At 30.8% G+C, this 21722-nt stretch overlaps 2 protein-coding genes across 2 annotated transcripts; one reads left to right on the forward strand and one right to left on the reverse strand.

Moving 5' to 3' along the window:
• Positions 1 to 8455: 8455 nt before the first annotated feature.
• LOC130814149 (uncharacterized) lies at positions 8456 to 11671 on the reverse strand. The gene is made up of 2 exons (XM_057680200.1): positions 11038 to 11671; positions 8456 to 8574 (listed from the first exon to the last, which is right to left on the reverse strand). The coding sequence occupies exons 1-2, from the start codon at positions 11664 to 11666 to the stop codon at positions 8562 to 8564; spliced, it is 642 nt and encodes a 213-aa protein (XP_057536183.1). The 5' UTR covers positions 11667 to 11671; the 3' UTR covers positions 8456 to 8561.
• A 5845-nt stretch (positions 11672 to 17516) lies between these two features.
• On the forward strand, positions 17517 to 19992 carry LOC130813666 (uncharacterized). The gene is made up of 2 exons (XM_057679508.1): positions 17517 to 17704; positions 19829 to 19992. The coding sequence occupies exons 1-2, from the start codon at positions 17527 to 17529 to the stop codon at positions 19990 to 19992; spliced, it is 342 nt and encodes a 113-aa protein (XP_057535491.1). The 5' UTR covers positions 17517 to 17526.
• The last annotated feature ends 1730 nt before the right edge of the window (positions 19993 to 21722 follow it).

A 21722-nucleotide genomic window follows, 5' to 3' on the forward strand; every position in this document is an offset into this window, starting at 1 on the left:
ACCTTAAATTTAATCCTTTCTTAAGGTTATTTCAATAGTGAATATTGATGTTATTGCTATATACTCCCTTTGTTTTTTTTCTTCTCATTTACTTTTTGCACAGCTTTCAATGCAAATTTTAAATATCAATATCTCGAAATACACATAATAAAAAATTATGAAAAACACATAATAAAAAAGTACACATTAATACGAATCTAATGGGATCTCACATAGATTTATTTTATTTTCTAAATTTGTGTCAAAAACATTATTAAAGGTGAAATATTCCAAATAGAAAGAACGTTACAAAATCAGGGAGTAGACGCTTTTACAAAATACATATGAGGTTAACAAATCGTTTGGAATACGGTCAAATACCTAAAATTAAGTGTTGCCTTTTCTTTTCCCCTTTAAACAACTTTATTTAATCTCTTATTATTTTTCAATAATTTTAAGACTTTCTAAGAATAATTTGGTTGCTGCATACCTTGTGTGTGAATTAATCCACCTATTTGCTTTCTCTTTGTAGTCTATGTCTATTTCTTTTGGAACAATTTTTTTAGATAATATATACTTTTTTTGTGTATTATCAGTTGCACCATTTTATACATTTATACTAAAAAAGTTTTGAGTAACTATTTATAATACTTTTAATTTATAAGAAAATTATTTAGTATAAAACTAATCCTAAGATTTCTTCAATAAGTCTAATTTTTGATAAGAGTTTAATTATTAACGTACACCTATAGAGAAATCAATGTCATCCCTTTCATTTGTTGTCTATGCATGGAATTGGAATTTTAATTATAATAAATCATAATAATTAGAAGAAAAAAACTAAAAATCAAAGTGGTCATAATGTATTTTACTTAATATATTTAGTATTTTTTTTGAAATTTTTTAAATTTTAAAAAAATATAATTTATGGTGAGAACTGTGCACAGTCAAACTTGTATTATTCTTACCTAGGCATTAACTAAAAAAAGACCATTAATTCAAAAAGTAAACATCACAAATAATATAATGACAAAATATTATAGAATAATAAGGAATTAAGATGTTAACAAAAAAAAATATGAACAGATACATGCATGTATCATGTATGGGCTTTGAAGTTCATCAGTTCATGCATGGGATTCGGAGTGTATGGTTTATAATTTATATGCCTGAAGATACACAGTAACAACTTACAAGTTGTATAGCGAACAACCATTAATTGATAGTCAAGAATTATATGGAAGTTTAAAGGAGTAGAGAATTTTTGTAAAGTAGTTGTAACAGATCATGTTTTTGTGCTTGTGAATATGTCATTTTTCCTTTTTGTCGCTTGGCTTTACTTAACTTTCCTCTTAACTTGACAAAAATGATGAATGTATGTCCATCAATCCACTACCATAGATTATTATCTTTAATCAGGGTTAGCTTAGAACCTTATCTGAAAAAGGCGATACTAACTTCAAGTCTGTAATTGGGATAAGACTTGATTCTTAATTATTATTGGAATAAGCTGATAGAAGGAGAGGGCTAGATGGACATCGAACATAAGACTTTATATAGAAAAAAGTTGTTCAAACTGTGATAATACTCGAATTGTGACTTCAATTATAACAATTTTAAGCACTAATTAAATCAACTATACTTTGATTTGATGCTTATTAGTAATTACTGTATACAAATGAATATAATTAATAAGACAAAAAGAAGTTTAATAATAACATCAAAACTAATAATGCATGACTAAATTAGATTTATGTAAGTCTAGTATTTTTTTAGTTCTTTTTTTTGACTTATACGCAACACTGCATTTAAAAGTGTTGGTATCAAATAAGAAAACAATATATAGCCAATAAGATGATGCCCATATAATGGAGTTTATTATAATTACATACTAATTCAATTAAATATTAAAGTTGATAGTTTAAGCTCTAAACATGATAACTTTGGATGCATTATAAGTTTACAATTTTCCCTCATACTTAAATAGAGGTGATGAGTTTCGAATTCATATTATAGGCTAATAATAATGACAGTCAACTTAACGGTCAACAGATGAATTTTATTAAGTGATAATATTTTACGAAGAAATCGGTCATATAAATTTTAAAAAGAATAAATTAAGTAGTTTTTTACAAAAAATGGTATACATAATTAGATATTTTCTTGTAATTTTTTATTAAAAAAAAAACATAAATATCTTAATTTCTTTGTAAAATAGTAAATCGATCAAACTTATCACTTTATTAAATTAGGCCTATAATAGTGATACTTTTTTCCTTTTGTTAACAAACGCCCTTTAGAAATGATACTATCATTGCAATACAATCAATTAAGCATCTTCAAGCTAATCTACTCTCTTTTAATGCGATCATTTTGAACTAATTAAGCATCTACACCTTTTCAACTTTTTCCTCTTTCTTTTACAACAAGCTTTCATGTGTATTTGATGGAAAGTTATTGATTATTCCAATTGATATTTAATAAAAGCACCATAAATTCGGCAGTTTTGAGTAATTTAAGAATTTACATTTATGTGGTACAATTTTGCAATATATTTTGGTTTTATCATTGTTATTGTCATTATTTTATAATAAATTATAATTATTTTTATTCAACATTTTAATTTAGCATGCAACTTTATTAACTTTAATTAAAATAATTTTTATGCATAGCCACAAGCTGGCTTCATAAATTTAGAAATGCCAAAATGATGATGAACTTAAAAATAAATATATACATAGCAAAGCATTATACATTATATATAATATATATAATTTATAGAATTAAATTTTGTAAAGTATACTGTGTTGGAAATGCACAAACTAAAGATTTAAGGTATGATCCATAACGTAAGCATTGTGCAAAGGCGAGACAACTTTTTAGACGTAGCTTTATTTTAGAAGGCAAAAGCAAAATCTTCACTAGGAAAAATCAAAAGAGAGAGCACTTCTTTTCATGGTTAATATGGGTTTTAAGAAAAGTAATGAAATAAATATATTCTCTCCTTTTTAAATAGTATTTGCAAATATTTGTATAAAAATATTAAAGTGGAGATAAGAAAACTAGGTTAATGAAAAATATTAAAAATGGTTTTATCTAACTTATGCAATAAGGGCATATATTTTTTTTTCTTAATATTAACAAGAACTTAATATTTTCAAGTAAATATCCAAAAACTCATCTAAAATTAAGTTTGTTAAGTGAGGTAATTAATGCCCTTATCCTATGTCTTGCATAGGTTAATTAGACATAATCGATTTAAAATAAATGTAAGTTTGATACATTATTTATTAATCACTTTTAACTTATATTTTATTTTTAATATGTATTTCTATATAAGTCAAAATATAATCAAATTGATCTTATTTTATTCGTCTCGATGTAAATTTTTCTCTATATGAATTTTTTTATGATTTTTAATTATGACTGACTTGAAGTATAAAGAATTAAACAGTGCATCGGGATGTTTAAAAATCCAAATAGGAATACCATGATAGTATGAAGGAATTAAATCTATGAAAATGAAGTGAAACAAATAATGTAAATATATTTGTTTTGATGGAAATTATTCTTATGATAAATAATCACTATAAAAATTAATAACTCTGAGGAAACATTTATAAATATCTGAAAAATGTTTTGTTTTAAATTTTGCAGGAAAGTGATTGCAGATTGATGAAAAACACTTTTCCATAGACCTAAATACTCTATTTTTTAGAATCACATGGAGTATTATTTTAGTTAGAAGCAATTTAATACTTTTTAAAAAGATCTTAAGTTTAATTTTTATCGCTCTTATTTCTTCAAATTATCAAGTACGTAATTAAAAATAATCTCCATTTTAAATCACTTATCTAAAATAAATATTTTTTAGAACCAAAATCCGATATATTAAAAAAGAAAAAGAAAAGAATAAAAAAAAGAATAACTTTTACTTAGTTTTGATTTTGATAAGCCAGACATTCTCAACTTTAGAAAGTATGAAAAAGGTACGGTATATATAAAAGGGAGGGGGAGTTTGAAGTTAAAATATTTGAAGGGTTAAAAGATGGAACAAATTTGACAAAGACGCAGAGGCAGAGCAGATAATCAAGCATCTCCTTTTCTTTAATCAATTACTCTTATTAATTAAGCTAATAACAGGTTTGATTATTATTGTAACACCCCGGATCGGAGTTATCGAACCCGCGGTGATTACCTTTTAAAGCCTAAAGATTGGTCTTACAAATCAACACAAGTTTTTCAGAACATTTTTGCCTCACTTATACGCACTCCAAAAATCTAAAAAGTCACCCATCCTAACATTAGTTCCCATTAGGGGTGTTTAGTGGTCCGGATAAGAATCAGATCGGACTTAATTAAATATGAGTCAGATTGGATAAAGAACTTTTTAACTTTATATGGGCTTTACATGAAGCCCATCCCCGGCTCCTTGCCCAATCCGACCTGTTTTATAACTAAAAAATTTTAATAATTCCTATTGACCAATTTATAAAAAATAAATTGTAAAAATGTTAATAATTCTCATTGGCATTGTTATTTATAATAATTAAATTGTTCATTAATTATGCTATTTATAAAGGCTCGTTTTCGATCCTTATTGAGCCCTTTTAAAGCCTGCTACATTGTGATAATAGTAGAGCCCGTTTTGGCCAGACCTATTTTCAATCTGGCCCTTATAAAATCCTTCTAAAAACGGGCTGAATAAGAGCTGATAATCGAGGCACAACCCGTTGAACACCCCTAGTCCCTACCAAGTACGATTATAAAAGAAATGCACCCTAATAATATATGTAATTTATCAATCATTTTGAAGCTCAACCTAAAATTATTACAATTAGAATCTCACTTAAATTAATTAACTCCCCTGCTTAACTTATAATTAGCTAGGTTTGGAATTTGGAGAGAACATTTAAAGTTAAACTTAATACATAAGTAGAGAATTTGTCGATGTTACAAATATATATATTAGGAAAATGATTAGAAGAGATGTTTATCAATGTGTTATTATATTAGTAATTGGTGGGCGTGTATTTTTTTGGAGGTGGATTTAAAATTTAAATGAATAGATTTTAAATTGAATATTTGAATCGAATAGAAATAGTTGTATCAAATTTGTTTCACAACAATATAATATGAATAATAAAATTGGTTTTGATTAAAGAAATTTTGAATTAGAATGAAAAGGAATTCCCTTATGTAGTGTTTGGAAACAAGTATTTTATTTCAAATTATAAATTTTAATAATGAAATTATAAATGAAAAATTTGAGAACGATAAGGTTTGGTTAATCATTCTCAAATTTTCAACTTAAACTACTTTAAAGACAATGGTGATATTTGATCGAAATCCAAATTTGAAAATTTTTAATTTGCTAAACAAAAAATTTGACTCAATTTTAAATTTTCAAATAAAATCATTATTCCCAAACATGACATTATATTAAAATGATTGTTTTAAGAAAAAAATAGACCCATAAACCTGAAAATATATTCAACATTTTTAAATGGACAACAAATTAAACCAAATAAATTCGCATTAAAAATCTATTAATAGAACTTTAGGCCCGATCAAAGTCCTGCCAAGTCCAAAACCTAAAATGAACCTTGCCCCTGATTTTTATCACAAATTTATATTGAATTAATTCTTTATTGAAGTTGTTTTACTGTAAAATAACTTTAATTGGTGTCAGTCTTATATAATTAAAAAAACTGCTTCTTGTACAAGTGTAAAATTAGATTTTTTTAATGTTTTTTACTAATAAATTTCTTGTACAAATCTGTCTCACAGTGAAACGATCTCATACATTTATATTGTTAATTTTTACCACCTATCAATTTTTTGGTTCATCTTTTATCACTGTATATATTATCTATCAATAGATACCCCTCAAATCAAATCAAACATTATCATTATAATTGGAAACCTCAAATTAAATGAAAATAGGATAAGTGTCAAGTTGGCCAATTGTACCATCCATTATATTGGTGGCTCCTTGCAAAACTATACTTCTACAGTTCTACTAGAAGGGAATAAAACGGGAATAAGAAGAATAAGATCAAGTCTGTGTAAATGGAATGTAGGATGAGAAATGATTGGCTCATGACAGCCCTCTCTAATTAGGATATAGCAAAAATTGACATATATTTTTAACCGCCAATTTAGTCAGTGATATTAAATGATGATAATGGAAATGATTTTAGTGTAAAATTTTATCAAAAGTTCCATATCATTCCCATGGTAATGAAACTTTGATCACAAAAACATTTTTTTGTTTTTAAATTTCTATTACCAACTAATACCACCTCTCCCAATATGCAATGGAATGAATTTTTATGAAGAAAATGAGATGATTGAAGTTGGACAAATATGGCCATAAGGTAATTTAGATATTTTTCAACTAAAATTACACTGGTTTTTCATTCCCATTACCACCGTTTATTACCATTTACCAAACGGACTGTAAAATCCTTATTGTTCCGTATCAATTCTTTCAATAACTATTCTATCTCAAAAATACTTTTATATATTTGGGGTCTTTATGCGGTCATATAAAGAGTTTCTGTATAAGCGTAGAAGTATTCGATTATATAGTATCTCTACTTTTATAAATTTTTACCTACTAATTGTAATTCTAGGCATCTAGCTACTAGTTTACCACAAATCTTTTTTTAGAAAACTAGTTAAACTTAATACTCTACAAAATATGTTTGGAATATTATGGGCTAATGAAGTGGATATATGAGTATGAGATTCTAATTAATATTTGCTCTCAAAAGAAGGAATTAATCACAAAAGCTTATATTAGTATAATGTTCAAATTGAGTACATTGTTAAGGCACCTATGTATGTTAATGGTTGATTGAGCCTTAATTAAGTATGATCTGTTGAAGTTTAATGTACAATCAAAGAATTATACCCTTGGAGGAAACATATGGAATATTATTAGTGAACTTTGAAATTATGGGAATCTTATTTTTTTTATCTCTTAAAAGGAGGAACCAAGTTAAAGATATGCTTTTCATTTAAGAAATTTGTATAAATTAAATGTAATTAGGCAGAAAGTGGGGTGTCCCTTTTTATGATAAAAAAGCTTTCAACTTTCTCATACTTTTGTGGCTGGTGTTTACCACTTTTTTTGTATAAATAATGTACATTTTTTAATTTATTTATAAAATACACTTTAATTTATATGGAATTGCCTTTTTGGGATTCTTGGTTCAGGTAACAATGCATATATGAGATAAAAGCTTTCCATGCATTATTGAATTACAAACTTTATCCACATCAATTATATATATTATTTTAAATATTACTAAACACATGTAGAGCAAAATTATGCCCATTTTTCACAAAAGTTGGTTGCCTTTTGTAATTCAATGCCGTAAATAATGTAACTTCCATGTATTTATCATACATTAAGTGATATATCTCTTTAATAAATAAGGTGAAAGATATTGTAATAGAATTTCTAGTATGTTAATTTAGTCGGGGCATGAAACAATCATATGTATTCTATTACATTTTTTATAGGAGAATCATTTGGTCTGAAGTGTGGGTGAAAGTCGTGAAACAAATTTCTTTTTAATTATATGGTGCTAAATATTTCAAATGAGATTTCAATCTCTAACCCCTATGTCATATTAACTTTGAATACCATGTCATTATCATTATCATATTTAGTATATTCCGCTTATAAAAAATTATGATTAGGGTCTGAAAAGAGAAGAAAGCTTAATAATTCAACTAAATTTTTAAGTTGATGATTGAAGCCGTGAACATTCCATGCAATACTCTAAAGTAGACCTGGAAAAAATTGATCCGACCCGAAAATTGATCCGAAACCCGCCCGAAAAAATTGGGCTGAAACCCGGAAATTTTGACCCGAACCCGAAGAACCTGTAAAAAAACGGGTCGGTCGGGTCCGGGTCGGGTCTGACCCGATGGGTTGATGCTTGTTAAAAAAACCTACGTTGGTCAATTTCATTTCATCTTTACTTCTCTCATTCTCTGTCTCATTTCATCTTCTTCTGTGTTAAAAAAAACCAAACAAACCCTACTTCTCTACTAGCGTGCTGCTGCTGCCGCCATTCATCTTCCTCAAGTTCTCACGCTCGATTTTGCTGCCGCCATTGTCGAATGTAAGTTCTAATTTGTTGTTGTTCCGCCATTGTTGATTCTTTGTTGTTGTTGTTGATTCTTGTTAATTCTGATTTGTGATGCCAATTGAGGGTTGAATTGAAATATTTCAGAAGTTTTTGAATCAATTACAATTTGAAGTTTTTGAATTAGTCTTCTGTCTCAACATCAAGTATTACCAATTGGGTTTGCTGAAAATGTAATGACCCGTCTTAATATAGGGTGTATTGGCGGAAACAATACACTAAGTTGGGTCACTAAAATTTTCAAAATAAATTTATAACTTCGAATAAAGTAAATCAAAAAGTCATTACATAATAATCCAGGGAGTAAAACACTCCCATAAACAAAAATAAATAAAACATCTAAACTTCAACTTAATGTTCTAGGTAACCCTACATCTCTCAGTCTTATTCCCCAGTCGCTCCGAGTGAATTCAATCATCACCTGCAACAACTAAACCGCAAATTACCACTTAGTGGCCAGTAACTAGACTGTCCTTAACACAAAGGTTCAAATTTAAACAAAGAACTAATGCGAGACTTAATTAAAATTCAAACCAATTAACAACGATCCAACCATACAAGCCAAACCAATAGAGTCAAATAATGTTGATCAATTCAATTAATACCAAAGTTGGATAACCAAATCAATTAAAACCAAGAATAACTTTTCCAAAACAATTTAACAAAATCAAGTTAACAATATTTTCAAGTCGTAGTTGGAACAGACGCAGTGAACAAATTCGCGGCCCACTAAGCCTAGATAAAGTCAGGGCGAACCTCGGGTCAACCACAATGATATAACCCTGTCTAAGAATGGCCAATCTCTCTCGTTTTCCGAAGATCCAGCATAACGAGAACGACAACTAAATCTAAAACCAATCTACTATAGATGTGCTGTCCAATCGAAGGAACCACTATGGACTTACCCAACGATTTCCAAATAACAACAAAACCAATGTTCATAAGGAACCACTATGGATTTACCCTTAAGAACCCAAAAGTCAAATTCCAAAACCAAATCAAATGTTCATAAGGAACCACTATGGATTTACCCTTAAGAACCCAAAGGCCACAATGACCGTTTCCAAAATACCAAAACTCCAAAGGAGTAGTTCAAAACCAATCAAGATCAAAATCATACAGTTTAAGTTGTAATGTCTGAGTTTGGAATAAGGATAATTCGAACTTAATCAAGAATACACCTTACTACAACTCTTGGCAAGAATATACTACAGACAATGTTATTTTATTCTTAAGTATAAACTTGTCGACAAGCAACAAAACAGTTTTATAAACCATCAAAATAAAATCACATAGCCATTATAATAGTCAACAAAAGTCAATGGTCAAGGTCGAAGTCAATGCCAAAGTCAAGTTCTCTATTTACATGACTTTAACAACAAATGGTCATAAACTATCTAATTAAATAAATAAGTAGTACATGAAATTAACACATAACCAAGCAATTAGGTACATGACCAAAAATAATAAATTAATAAATTAAATCAGGTTTTAATTCCTCTTAACCTTAATTAATTCACAAAATTCAAATTAAGTAGTTTAAGCCATCATTAAATAATAATTTTGTAAAATTAAATCCAAATTCATCAAAATCAATTTACACTATTACCTACTGATTGTAACATATTTTAGTGTTAAAATAATGTGAAAATAAATTAAAATCAATAAATTACAGCCAAATTACTATTAATAAAAAGTGTAGATTTTCCAGATTTTCATAATAATTTAAAATAAAATTATTCAAATCACGAAAATAAATTCTAACCAATCCTAAATTAAATCTGTGTCATAACACATCATAGAAGATTAAAATAACAATAATATATGCACGAAAATAATTAAAGCAATATTTACAATATAAAGCCGAATTAATCAACTTAAATTTTAATTAATTCTAAACAAGACTTCTATGTTTAATTAAGAAACTAAGTGAAGAAAAATCTAGTTACCTGGATAATGGAGGAAAGTAATAATCTTTAGAAGATTAAAGAAAACTCCAAGAAAATCTCCCAAATAATTTGCAAAATAAATTCCTTGAAGTAAGCTTGAATAATTCAAAATAAGTCTTCAAAAGTTACCCAAAAATATGATAATATTTTGACACTTGAAGAAAAATAAAGCAAGTATTCTTTTTTTTTTATTTTGAGAGAAAAGAATGAGAGAAAGAAAGTTTATGAGCTAGTTTATGAATGAATGAAAATTTCCATAACAATAGGCTAGTATTTATAGGAGGGGAAAAACCATCCCAAAAGACTCTTCATAATGGTTGAGAATTTATGAGCATTAGGAAGTTCAATCAACTTGAAGAAAAGAAAATGAAAAGATTTGAAGGATGTTCATGCATTCATTCCATTCTAGAATGTACCAATTAATTAAGCATAAATTAGAATCAATTAACCTAATTAAACACTAATTTTAAAAGCTTATCATGATAATAGTGTACTAAAAAAAAATATATTTAGTCATCCTAATTTAAAACTTGTTACCACAAGTTGGTCCAAAAATAAATAACCTAGGACATATAATAGTAGTACATAAATTTAATGAAAATAATATATTAACACGACGACAACAACAACAACAACAATAATAATAATAATAATAATAATAATAATAATAATAATAATAATAATAATAATAATAATAACTTACGCTCCTTTTAAATCACATTATAAAGCATAAAAGAGATAGTTATAACAAATCACAAATAATATCATAATAAATTATTTTAAATTAAAGACTAAACTTAAAGAAAAGTAACTAGAAAGAGGAATAAAATGGAAATTATGCCATAGAGAAAAATTCGGGGCATTACAATCCTACCCACTTATAAAAAGTTTCGTCCTCGAAACTTACAAAAAGAAAGATAACGAAACAAGGACGAAATAATTACCTTTGTTCGGCTACAAACAACTCGGGATACTTAAGTCGCATTGACTCCTCAGTTTCCCAGGTGGCTTGTTCATACTTTTGACTACGCCACAAAACTTTCACTAATGGCACTTCCTTTCTCCTCAGAGAACGTACCTGACGATCAAGGATTTTGACTGGCTTCTCCTCGAAAGTCAAATTAGGGTTGACCTCTACCGACTCTACGGCTATAACATGCGAAGGGTCACTTCGATAACGCCGTAACTGAGAGACATGGAACACATTGTGAACCTTAGATAGCTCGACTGGCAAAGCCAACTTATAAGCCACTTCACCAATCCTCTCAAGTACCTCATAAGGACCCACATACTTAGGGCTGAGCTTGCCCTTCACACCAAATCTCATTACTCCCTTCATTGGGGACACCTTCAAAAGCACCTTATCCCCAACATCATAAGTAATAGGTCTCCTACTCAAATCGGCATAAGACTTTTGTCGATCCTGGGCAGCCTTCATCTTTGCTTGAATAACTTTGACCTTATCTATAGTAGATTGGATAAGATCGGGTCCCAACACCAACGAATCACTTATGTCGCTCCAGAAAGTAGGACTACGACATTTCCTACCATAAAGAGCCTCGTAGGGAGCCATTTGGATGCTCGCATGATAGCCGTTGTTGTAAGAGAACTCTACCAAGCTTAAAGACTTCACCCACGAGCCTTGGAATTCCAGGGCACAAGCACGGAGCATGTCTTCCAAAGTCTGGATTGTTCTCTCCGTTTGCCCATCAGTTGCAGCATGGAAAGCGGTACTCAACTTCAACTTAGTACCAAAAGCCTTTTGTAACGAGGACCAGAAATGAGATAAGAACCTGGGATCACGATCGGACACAATTTCCCTAGGTACACCATGCAACCTTATGATTTCATTTGAATAAGCCTCCGCCATTTGTTCCATTGACCAAGTCTTCTTCATAGGAATAAATCTGGCAACCTTGGTCAAGCGATCAACTATTACCCACACTGCATTCAAGCCACCAGCGGCATTAGGAAGCCCCATCACAAAATCCATGGAAACGGAGTCAAACTTCCATGCTGGAATAGGAAGGGGTTGTAACAAACCACCTGGCCTTTGATGCTCAATCTTCACCTTCTGACACACCAAACACTTGGCAACAAATTCAGCAACCTCTTTTTTCATACAAGGCCACCAAAAGCTTAGCTTGAGGTCCTTATACATCTTCGAACCTCCAGGATGTACTGAATAAGGAGTGTTATGAGCTTCACTCATGATTTCGTTCTTCAAAATCGGATCATTAGGCACACACCATCGCCCTTTGAACTTCATACTCCTATCCTCTGCAATATCAAAACTCCCAGCTCGTCCTTGAGCCTTTGCAGCCCGAATCTTCCGAAGCTTAGGATCATTCTGTTGCTTCTCTCTTAACTCAGCATAAAGAGCAGGCTCAGAACTCATAGCGCTTAAGCGAGCTTTAACCCCACCCAATGATACCACTTCAATTTCCATCTTGCGGAATTCCTCACATAAGTCCTTAGAGAGAACCTTCATAAAATTCAGCAAGGGTCCAGGCTTTCGACTCAGGGCATCAGCAACCCTATTAGCCTTTCCTTCCTTATACTCCAAGGTCAAATCATAATCCTTGACAAGCTCGAGCCAGCGCCTCTGACGCATATTCAATTCTTTCTGAGTGAAAATATACTTGAGGCTTTTATGATCAGTGTAAATCTTGCACGAAACACCATATAAATAGTGTCGCCAAATCTTTAATGCAAACACCACTGCAGCCAATTCAAGATCATGCGTAGGGTAATTCTTCTCATGAACTTTTAATTGCCTTGAAGCATAGGCAATAACCTTACCCCGTTGCATCAACACACACCCTAGTCCACTCTTCGAGGCATCACTGAACACCTCATACTCCTCTCCTTCTATCGGCAAGACTAAGACAGGAGCAGATGTGAGCTTTTCTTTCAATAACTGAAAAGCCTTTTCGCACTCTTCGGACCATCTAAACTTGCAGTCTTTCTTCATCAATTTTGTCAAAGGTTGAGCAATAATAGAGAAGTTATGCACAAACCTTCGATAATAGCCTGCAAGTCCTAGAAAACTCCGAACTTCAGTTACACTAGAGGGACTTGCCCATTCTATAATAGCTTTAATCTTCGTTGGATCAACCTTCACACCTTCCTTGCTAATAACATGGCCTAGAAATGCCACTTTCTTAAGCCAGAATTCACATTTTGAGAACTTGGCAAACCATTTCTGCTTCCTGAGAATGTTTAACACCATTTCTAGATGTTTAACATGCTCTTCTTCATCCTTCGAGAATACCAAGATGTCGTCAATGAAGACAACTACACATTCATCCAACAACTCGTGAAAGGACCTATTCATCTGGTCCATAAACACAGCAGGGGCATTCGTAAGACCGAAGGGCATGACGACAAATTCATAATGCCCATATCTAGTCCGGAAAGCCGTCTTTTGAATATCATCTTCCCTCACAGGGATCTGATGGTAACCAGACCTAAGGTCAATTTTAGAAAAGACACCCGCGCCCTTTAATTGATCAAAAAGATCGTCAATTCTTGGCAAGGGATATCTATTTTTGATAGTTACCTTGTTCAGTTCACGGTAGTCAATACACAGCCGCATACTACCATCTTTCTTCTTCACAAATAGAACTGGAGCACCCCAAGGAGAAGCACTGGGCCTTATAAAACCCTTATCGATAAGCTCTTGCAACTGAGTCTTTAACTCTTGCATTTCTGAGGGTGCCATTCTATAGGGGGGTTTAGAAATAGGAGCGGTACCTGGAATCAAATCAATCCCAAATTCTACATCTCTTTCGGGAGGGATTCCAGGTAATTCTTCGGGAAATACATCTGGATAGTTTCTGACAATGGGAATGTCTTCAAGCTTAACGCCTTCGGAGACTTCAGTCACTTTGCACAAGAAAACTTCATTCCCTTTCCTTTGTATTTTCATCATCTTTATAGCAGAGATGATCTTCACACCAGGCTTTGCTTTGGTGTTAGAATAAGAAACTCTCTCCCCTTTATGGTTTCTCAATACCACCTTCTCATCCCTACAATGGAATACAGCTCGGTATTCCTTCAACCAATCCATGCCGAATATCACATCGAATTCGTCCATGGGGAACTCTTTAAGATTTGCAGTCAATTCTACCTCGTTAATGATAACAGGAACGCTTCGAAAAGCGCGATGACAAGAAATTTTCTCCCCATTAGGAAGGGAGATCACAGATTTAACAGACATAGAAGAGTTCAACTTGGCTTTTTCAATAAAGAAAGAAGAGATGAAAGAAGCAGTAGCACCAGTATCATTAAGCAGAGGTTCATCTTCTAGGAGGAATCCTACAAAAACAGAAATTTATATGTAGTCTTACATACTTCCTTGCTTTTCTAAAAGCAATTCCCATTTCTTACTACCCAAGTAATCCTCACTCTATGGTCAAGTCAATTGCTTAGATTCCAAGTAACTTACTCAAGCAAGCCTCGGAACCGTTCAGCTCTGATACCAACTGTAATGACCCGTCTTAATATAGGGTGTATTGGCGGAAACAATACACTAAGTTGGGTCACTAAAATTTTCAAAATAAATTTATAACTTCGAATAAAGTAAATCAAAAAGTCATTACATAATAATCCAGGGAGTAAAACACTCCCATAAACAAAAATAAATAAAACATCTAAACTTCAACTTAATGTTCTAGGTAACCCTACATCTCTCAGTCTTATTCCCCAGTCGCTCCGAGTGAATTCAATCATCACCTGCAACAACTAAACCGCAAATTACCACTTAGTGGCCAGTAACTAGACTGTCCTTAACACAAAGGTTCAAATTTAAACAAAGAACTAATGCGAGACTTAATTAAAATTCAAACCAATTAACAACGATCCAACCATACAAGCCAAACCAATAGAGTCAAATAATGTTGATCAATTCAATTAATACCAAAGTTGGATAACCAAATCAATTAAAACCAAGAATAACTTTTCCAAAACAATTTAACAAAATCAAGTTAACAATATTTTCAAGTCGTAGTTGGAACAGACGCAGTGAACAAATTCGCGGCCCACTAAGCCTAGATAAAGTCAGGGCGAACCTCGGGTCAACCACAATGATATAACCCTGTCTAAGAATGGCCAATCTCTCTCGTTTTCCGAAGATCCAGCATAACGAGAACGACAACTAAATCTAAAACCAATCTACTATAGATGTGCTGTCCAATCGAAGGAACCACTATGGACTTACCCAACGATTTCCAAATAACAACAAAACCAATGTTCATAAGGAACCACTATGGATTTACCCTTAAGAACCCAAAAGTCAAATTCCAAAACCAAATCAAATGTTCATAAGGAACCACTATGGATTTACCCTTAAGAACCCAAAGGCCACAATGACCGTTTCCAAAATACCAAAACTCCAAAGGAGTAGTTCAAAACCAATCAAGATCAAAATCATACAGTTTAAGTTGTAATGTCTGAGTTTGGAATAAGGATAATTCGAACTTAATCAAGAATACACCTTACTACAACTCTTGGCAAGAATATACTACAGACAATGTTATTTTATTCTTAAGTATAAACTTGTCGACAAGCAACAAAACAGTTTTATAAACCATCAAAATAAAATCACATAGCCATTATAATAGTCAACAAAAGTCAATGGTCAAGGTCGAAGTCAATGCCAAAGTCAAGTTCTCTATTTACATGACTTTAACAACAAATGGTCATAAACTATCTAATTAAATAAATAAGTAGTACATGAAATTAACACATAACCAAGCAATTAGGTACATGACCAAAAATAATAAATTAATAAATTAAATCAGGTTTTAATTCCTCTTAACCTTAATTAATTCACAAAATTCAAATTAAGTAGTTTAAGCCATCATTAAATAATAATTTTGTAAAATTAAATCCAAATTCATCAAAATCAATTTACACTATTACCTACTGATTGTAACATATTTTAGTGTTAAAATAATGTGAAAATAAATTAAAATCAATAAATTACAGCCAAATTACTATTAATAAAAAGTGTAGATTTTCCAGATTTTCATAATAATTTAAAATAAAATTATTCAAATCACGAAAATAAATTCTAACCAATCCTAAATTAAATCTGTGTCATAACACATCATAGAAGATTAAAATAACAATAATATATGCACGAAAATAATTAAAGCAATATTTACAATATAAAGCCGAATTAATCAACTTAAATTTTAATTAATTCTAAACAAGACTTCTATGTTTAATTAAGAAACTAAGTGAAGAAAAATCTAGTTACCTGGATAATGGAGGAAAGTAATAATCTTTAGAAGATTAAAGAAAACTCCAAGAAAATCTCCCAAATAATTTGCAAAATAAATTCCTTGAAGTAAGCTTGAATAATTCAAAATAAGTCTTCAAAAGTTACCCAAAAATATGATAATATTTTGACACTTGAAGAAAAATAAAGCAAGTATTCTTTTTTTTTTATTTTGAGAGAAAAGAATGAGAGAAAGAAAGTTTATGAGCTAGTTTATGAATGAATGAAAATTTCCATAACAATAGGCTAGTATTTATAGGAGGGGAAAAACCATCCCAAAAGACTCTTCATAATGGTTGAGAATTTATGAGCATTAGGAAGTTCAATCAACTTGAAGAAAAGAAAATGAAAAGATTTGAAGGATGTTCATGCATTCATTCCATTCTAGAATGTACCAATTAATTAAGCATAAATTAGAATCAATTAACCTAATTAAACACTAATTTTAAAAGCTTATCATGATAATAGTGTACTAAAAAAAAATATATTTAGTCATCCTAATTTAAAACTTGTTACCACAAGTTGGTCCAAAAATAAATAACCTAGGACATATAATAGTAGTACATAAATTTAATGAAAATAATATATTAACACGACGACAACAACAACAACAACAATAATAATAATAATAATAATAATAATAATAATAATAATAATAATAATAATAATAATAATAATAATAATAACTTACGCTCCTTTTAAATCACATTATAAAGCATAAAAGAGATAGTTATAACAAATCACAAATAATATCATAATAAATTATTTTAAATTAAAGACTAAACTTAAAGAAAAGTAACTAGAAAGAGGAATAAAATGGAAATTATGCCATAGAGAAAAATTCGGGGCATTACAGAAAAAGGTTGGGTTTATCCAAAAACTTTGATAGACATCTAATTTGACAGTTAATGATCCGAATTTTGCTGAGTTTCGTGCAATTTGATCTGGGTTTACTTCTCTGCGAAATTGGTGTTCTGTGTTAGTTAAATTCTTATTATTGGTTATGTTATTGGCGATCTTGGTTGATTGATTGATTTGTAGTACAAGTTAAGTAAGTTTGCTGCTTTAAAAATTTGTGTTGCTGTTGTGTAAAGTCTGGGTTTATAATGTATGGGTTTTTTTGTATGTTGCTTGTTTGTTGATAAGCATGTCAAAACAAAAACGAAGACCTCCAAAATCTCCATTTTCAATGCCAAATCTTCCAATAATTCAAGGATATACTCAACTCTCACCATCTTCATCCTCAACTCCATCTTCAACTCCAATTATTTCACCGGGATTTTCAATCTCTTCTTCATGTAGTGCGAATTCATGTCCAAGTGTGGGTAAGTTATGAATAAATTTGTTTTTTTGCTAAGTCAGTCATTGAGTAATCAGCTTGATACAAACTTGTTTCTTTGTCTTTATGAGTAGAAGAGCAAGCAGCTACAAACAACATGAATGCGCCATTGTCCGAATGTAAAAAAAGAAAATGGACTTCTCCTATTTGGAAGGATTATGATTGTTTTGATGGTCACATGTTTGAGGACAATATTCCAAGAGCTCTTTGTAAATATTGCAAACAAGGTCCTATTCTTGCTCATTCTACTAATGGAACCACAAATTTTAAGCGTCATAGTGAGTCTTGCTTTGCACGAGCTACTTTTGAAATTAACAAACAAAAAAAGGGTAAGAAAGACAAGGGTTATCTAAAACATTTTGACCCTTCCATGTATAAGCAATTAGTGGCTAGAGCAATTATAAGACATGGTTATTCCTTTACATTTGCTGAAGAAGCTGAAAATCGAGCTATACATAGCTTCTTAAATGAAGATTGTAAATTTATTTGTCGAAAAACCGCTAAGAAGTATTGCTTAGAAGTCCATAAAAATGAAAAACTTAAGTTGAAGAAACAAATGAGCATTGGGGTGTCTTCAAAATTTTGCTTAACTACTGATATGTGGCATTCGATTGTGGATGAGGGTTATCTTTCATTAACTGCACATTATATTGATTATGATTGGAAGTTACACAATAAGATTATTGCCTATTGTCATGTCCCCCCTCCTCATAATGCCAACATGATACATGAGAGGTTAACTGCAATTATAAAAGAATGGAAGCTTCAACAAAAGGTGTTCTCTATCACATTAGACAATGCTAAGTACAATGATAATATGCAAAAATTGCTTGCTCATAGTCTAAGTGTGTATAATCCATTGCTTGCTTATGGTGATTATTTTCATGTTCGTTGTGGTGCTCATATTTTGAACTTAATTGTTCAAGATGGTTTGAAGGTCATTGGAGATGAAATAAAAACAATAAAGACCTTGGTTAAGTATATAAATGGTTCTGAAGTACGAAAAGCAAAGTTGAGGGAGTGTGCAATTGGTATTGGTGTTAGTATTTCTAAAAGGTTGTGGTTGGATTGTCCTATAAGATGGAATTCTACCTATAGGATGCTTGAAAGGGCATTGATTTATTGTCCTTGTTATGAAAACCTGAAAAGAATTGACAAAGACCTTCCTAATATTCCTACACATGATGATTGGTCAAAGGTTAAAAAAATTGTTGCACTTTTAAAACCTTTTGATGATATAACAAAACAGTTTTCGGGGAGAAATTATCCAACTGCCAACTTGTACTTTAAAAGTGTGTGGAGAATCGAATGTTTGTTGATACAATATGCTGATAGTGAAGATGAGTTTTTCAAAGATATGGCAAAGAATATGAAAAATAAATTTGATAAATATTGGGAAAATTATAGTGTTGTTCTTTCTTTTGCTGCCATGATGGATCCTCGTTATAAATTTCAATTGATCAAATATTGTTTTGAACACTTGGATCCTCAAAATGGGTCCTGGAAAGCCAACCAAGTCAAAGACAAACTCTATGATTTATTTGCGGAGTATGTAAGGAATGATACTCCCTATGACCGTGAAGCTAGTAGTCATGTCGTGCATGATGATCTTCCTGTAAGTATTTTTTTTTTTTTGAAGTTTTTTATAATTGTATTGTTATTATTTTAACCTTCTAATTACTAGTACTTTAATAGGGATTTTCATCTTTTGCTGGAGGGACTAGTGCAAATTTGTCACAATTAGATATTTATCTTGAGGAGTCTAGGCTTGATCATCATCTTGAACTAGATGTATTGCAATGGTGGAAAACAAATGAAACTCGACATGCACAGGTTGCGCGTATGGCAAGGGCTTTATTAGCCATTCCAATTACTACTGTTGCATCCGAGTCAGCTTTTAGCTTAGGAGGTAGAGTGCTTACTAAGTATAGAGCTTCTTTTCAACCGGATACTGCTGAGGCTTTAATTACTAGTCGTAGTTGGCTATTTGGTTATAAAGTAAAAGAAGGTAAATTTATCAATTATTTGAGTTTTGAATGCAAATAATATGATCTTCAATTCGTTAAACTAAAACTATAGTTTATTTTGTGAATTTGTTTTATGTTGATAGATCCACTTGAAAATGGATTAGAGGTTGATCTTCCACCAATGTGTAATGAAGAAGCTAACAAAAATTTAGAAGATGAAGATGAAGATGAAGATGAAGAAGATGAAGATGAAAAAGAAGATGAAGGCGAAGAAGAAAATCTAAATGAAGATGAAGTGTTAATTTGAACAATTTGCTATTTAACATGTTCTTATTTATACTTTTAAATTGATTCATTTGGATATTTTTTTTTTGTAGTATGATGCATTTTAGACATTTTAATGATTTTTTTTTTTATGTTGAATCAGTCGATTGGATATTCTGATGTTTTATGGTAACCCGTTGGATCAATCCGAACCGACCCGAAACCCGGAGTGATCCGACCTGAAACTGACCCGATCCGAAACTGACCCGACCCGAAAATGACCCGACCGAAATTGATCCGACCCAAAACCCAAAACCCAAAACCCGAAATTGATCCGCTTATAAAAAATTATGATCAGGGTCTGAAAAGAGAAGAAAGCTTAATAATTCAACTAAATTTTTAAGTTGATGATTGAAGCGGTGAACATTCCATGCAATACTAAAGTATGATTAACGAATAAACCGTATGTAGAGTTTTGAGTGGTGGGTAAGAGGTTCCTCATACGTTAGAGTGCTTACTGAAAATTTAACCCCAAACTTTGATATGAAACGACTATATTCTCAATATTAGTTGCATTTATGTTGTAACGTCGCATATGACAACTAATCGTCGGTTTTTTTTTTTTTTTCTTTATAAGATCAAAGTTATACTATCTATATATGGAAGTGAGTGACTCAACTCAAATTTTATATCGAATTTATTAAGTTATCTTTTCTGTGAGGACTCAATGAATAAATATAATAAATTCAAATACTCCCTTCTTTCCAAATCTTTTTTCCGTTTTCTTTGAGCATAATTTTTAATTAGATTTTGAATTTTAATATCTCTAAATACGTATCATAAAAAATTATAAAAATATATATAAAAAAGTTTACATTAAGACAAATCTAACGAGATGAATATATTAAATCATCTATATATGTCTTAAAAGTCTTAATTAAACTTTTCTTTAAATTAGAATATTCTAAATAGGAAGAATATTAGAAAACGAAGGGAGTAATTAAGGGAGTAATTATTATGACGAATCATATCTTACAACTAGCGAGTATAATTTATTTTCCACTGAATTGATGATTAGAGCTAGTTATTATCCATGAAAATTGAACTGCAATCGTCAAATAATGGCACCTAATGTTTTTTTAAAAAAATTTAAGAGATTGATCAAATCTTTTTTTAAAATATATATATTGGATCAGTTCAATAAAAATTATCTCACTGTAAAACTGTCTTATTTAAAAATTTGTCCATACTTATATGTGCACCGTTTCTAAATCGAATTTTTGAAATACTTAAGCATAAAAAAAATTGATTAAATAAACTAAGTTCTAAACTTATTCCAAAAGTAAGCATGAAATTTTCAAACCTGAGGTTTGGGTCTGTAACTGCGAACAGGTCAAAAAAGACAAAAATAGTTGTTTCCAATTAGTAACTGGGAACAACTATTTTGTCTTGTTGCTGTTCGCAGTTACTAACTGCGAACAGGTCAAAACAGGTCAAATAGTTGTTCGCAGTTAGTAAGTGCGAACAACTATTTTGTCTTTTTTGATCTGTTCACAGTTAGTAACTGCGAACAGCCCCAAACCTCAGGTATGAAAATTTCACGCTTACTTTTGGAGTAAGTTTAAAACTTAATTCTATTAATTAATTTTTTTTTTTTGCTTAAGTATTTCAAATTTTCTTCTAAATCAAATGATGTGCTTATTGGTAGCCCAATGGATATGAAATTTTGTAATGAAGATACTCGGCCCGGCACAAGCCTAATCAATACAAACA

The sequence above is a fragment of the Amaranthus tricolor genome, chromosome 5, assembly GCF_026212465.1.
Source record: "Amaranthus tricolor cultivar Red isolate AtriRed21 chromosome 5, ASM2621246v1, whole genome shotgun sequence".
Lineage (NCBI taxonomy): Eukaryota > Viridiplantae > Streptophyta > Magnoliopsida > Caryophyllales > Amaranthaceae > Amaranthus > Amaranthus tricolor.

Coding starts and splice junctions, on each gene's coding strand:
- LOC130813666 (XM_057679508.1), top strand. CDS start 17,527: ATGTCAAAACAAAAACGAAGACCTCCAAAATCTCCATTTTCAATGCCA. Junction 17,705..19,828: donor GAATTCATGTCCAAGTGTGG/GTAAGTTATGAA, acceptor TTATGTTGATAG/ATCCACTTGAAAATGGATTA.
- LOC130814149 (XM_057680200.1), bottom strand. CDS start 11,666: ATGGCTCCCTACGAGGCTCTTTATGGTAGGAAATGTCGTAGTCCTACT.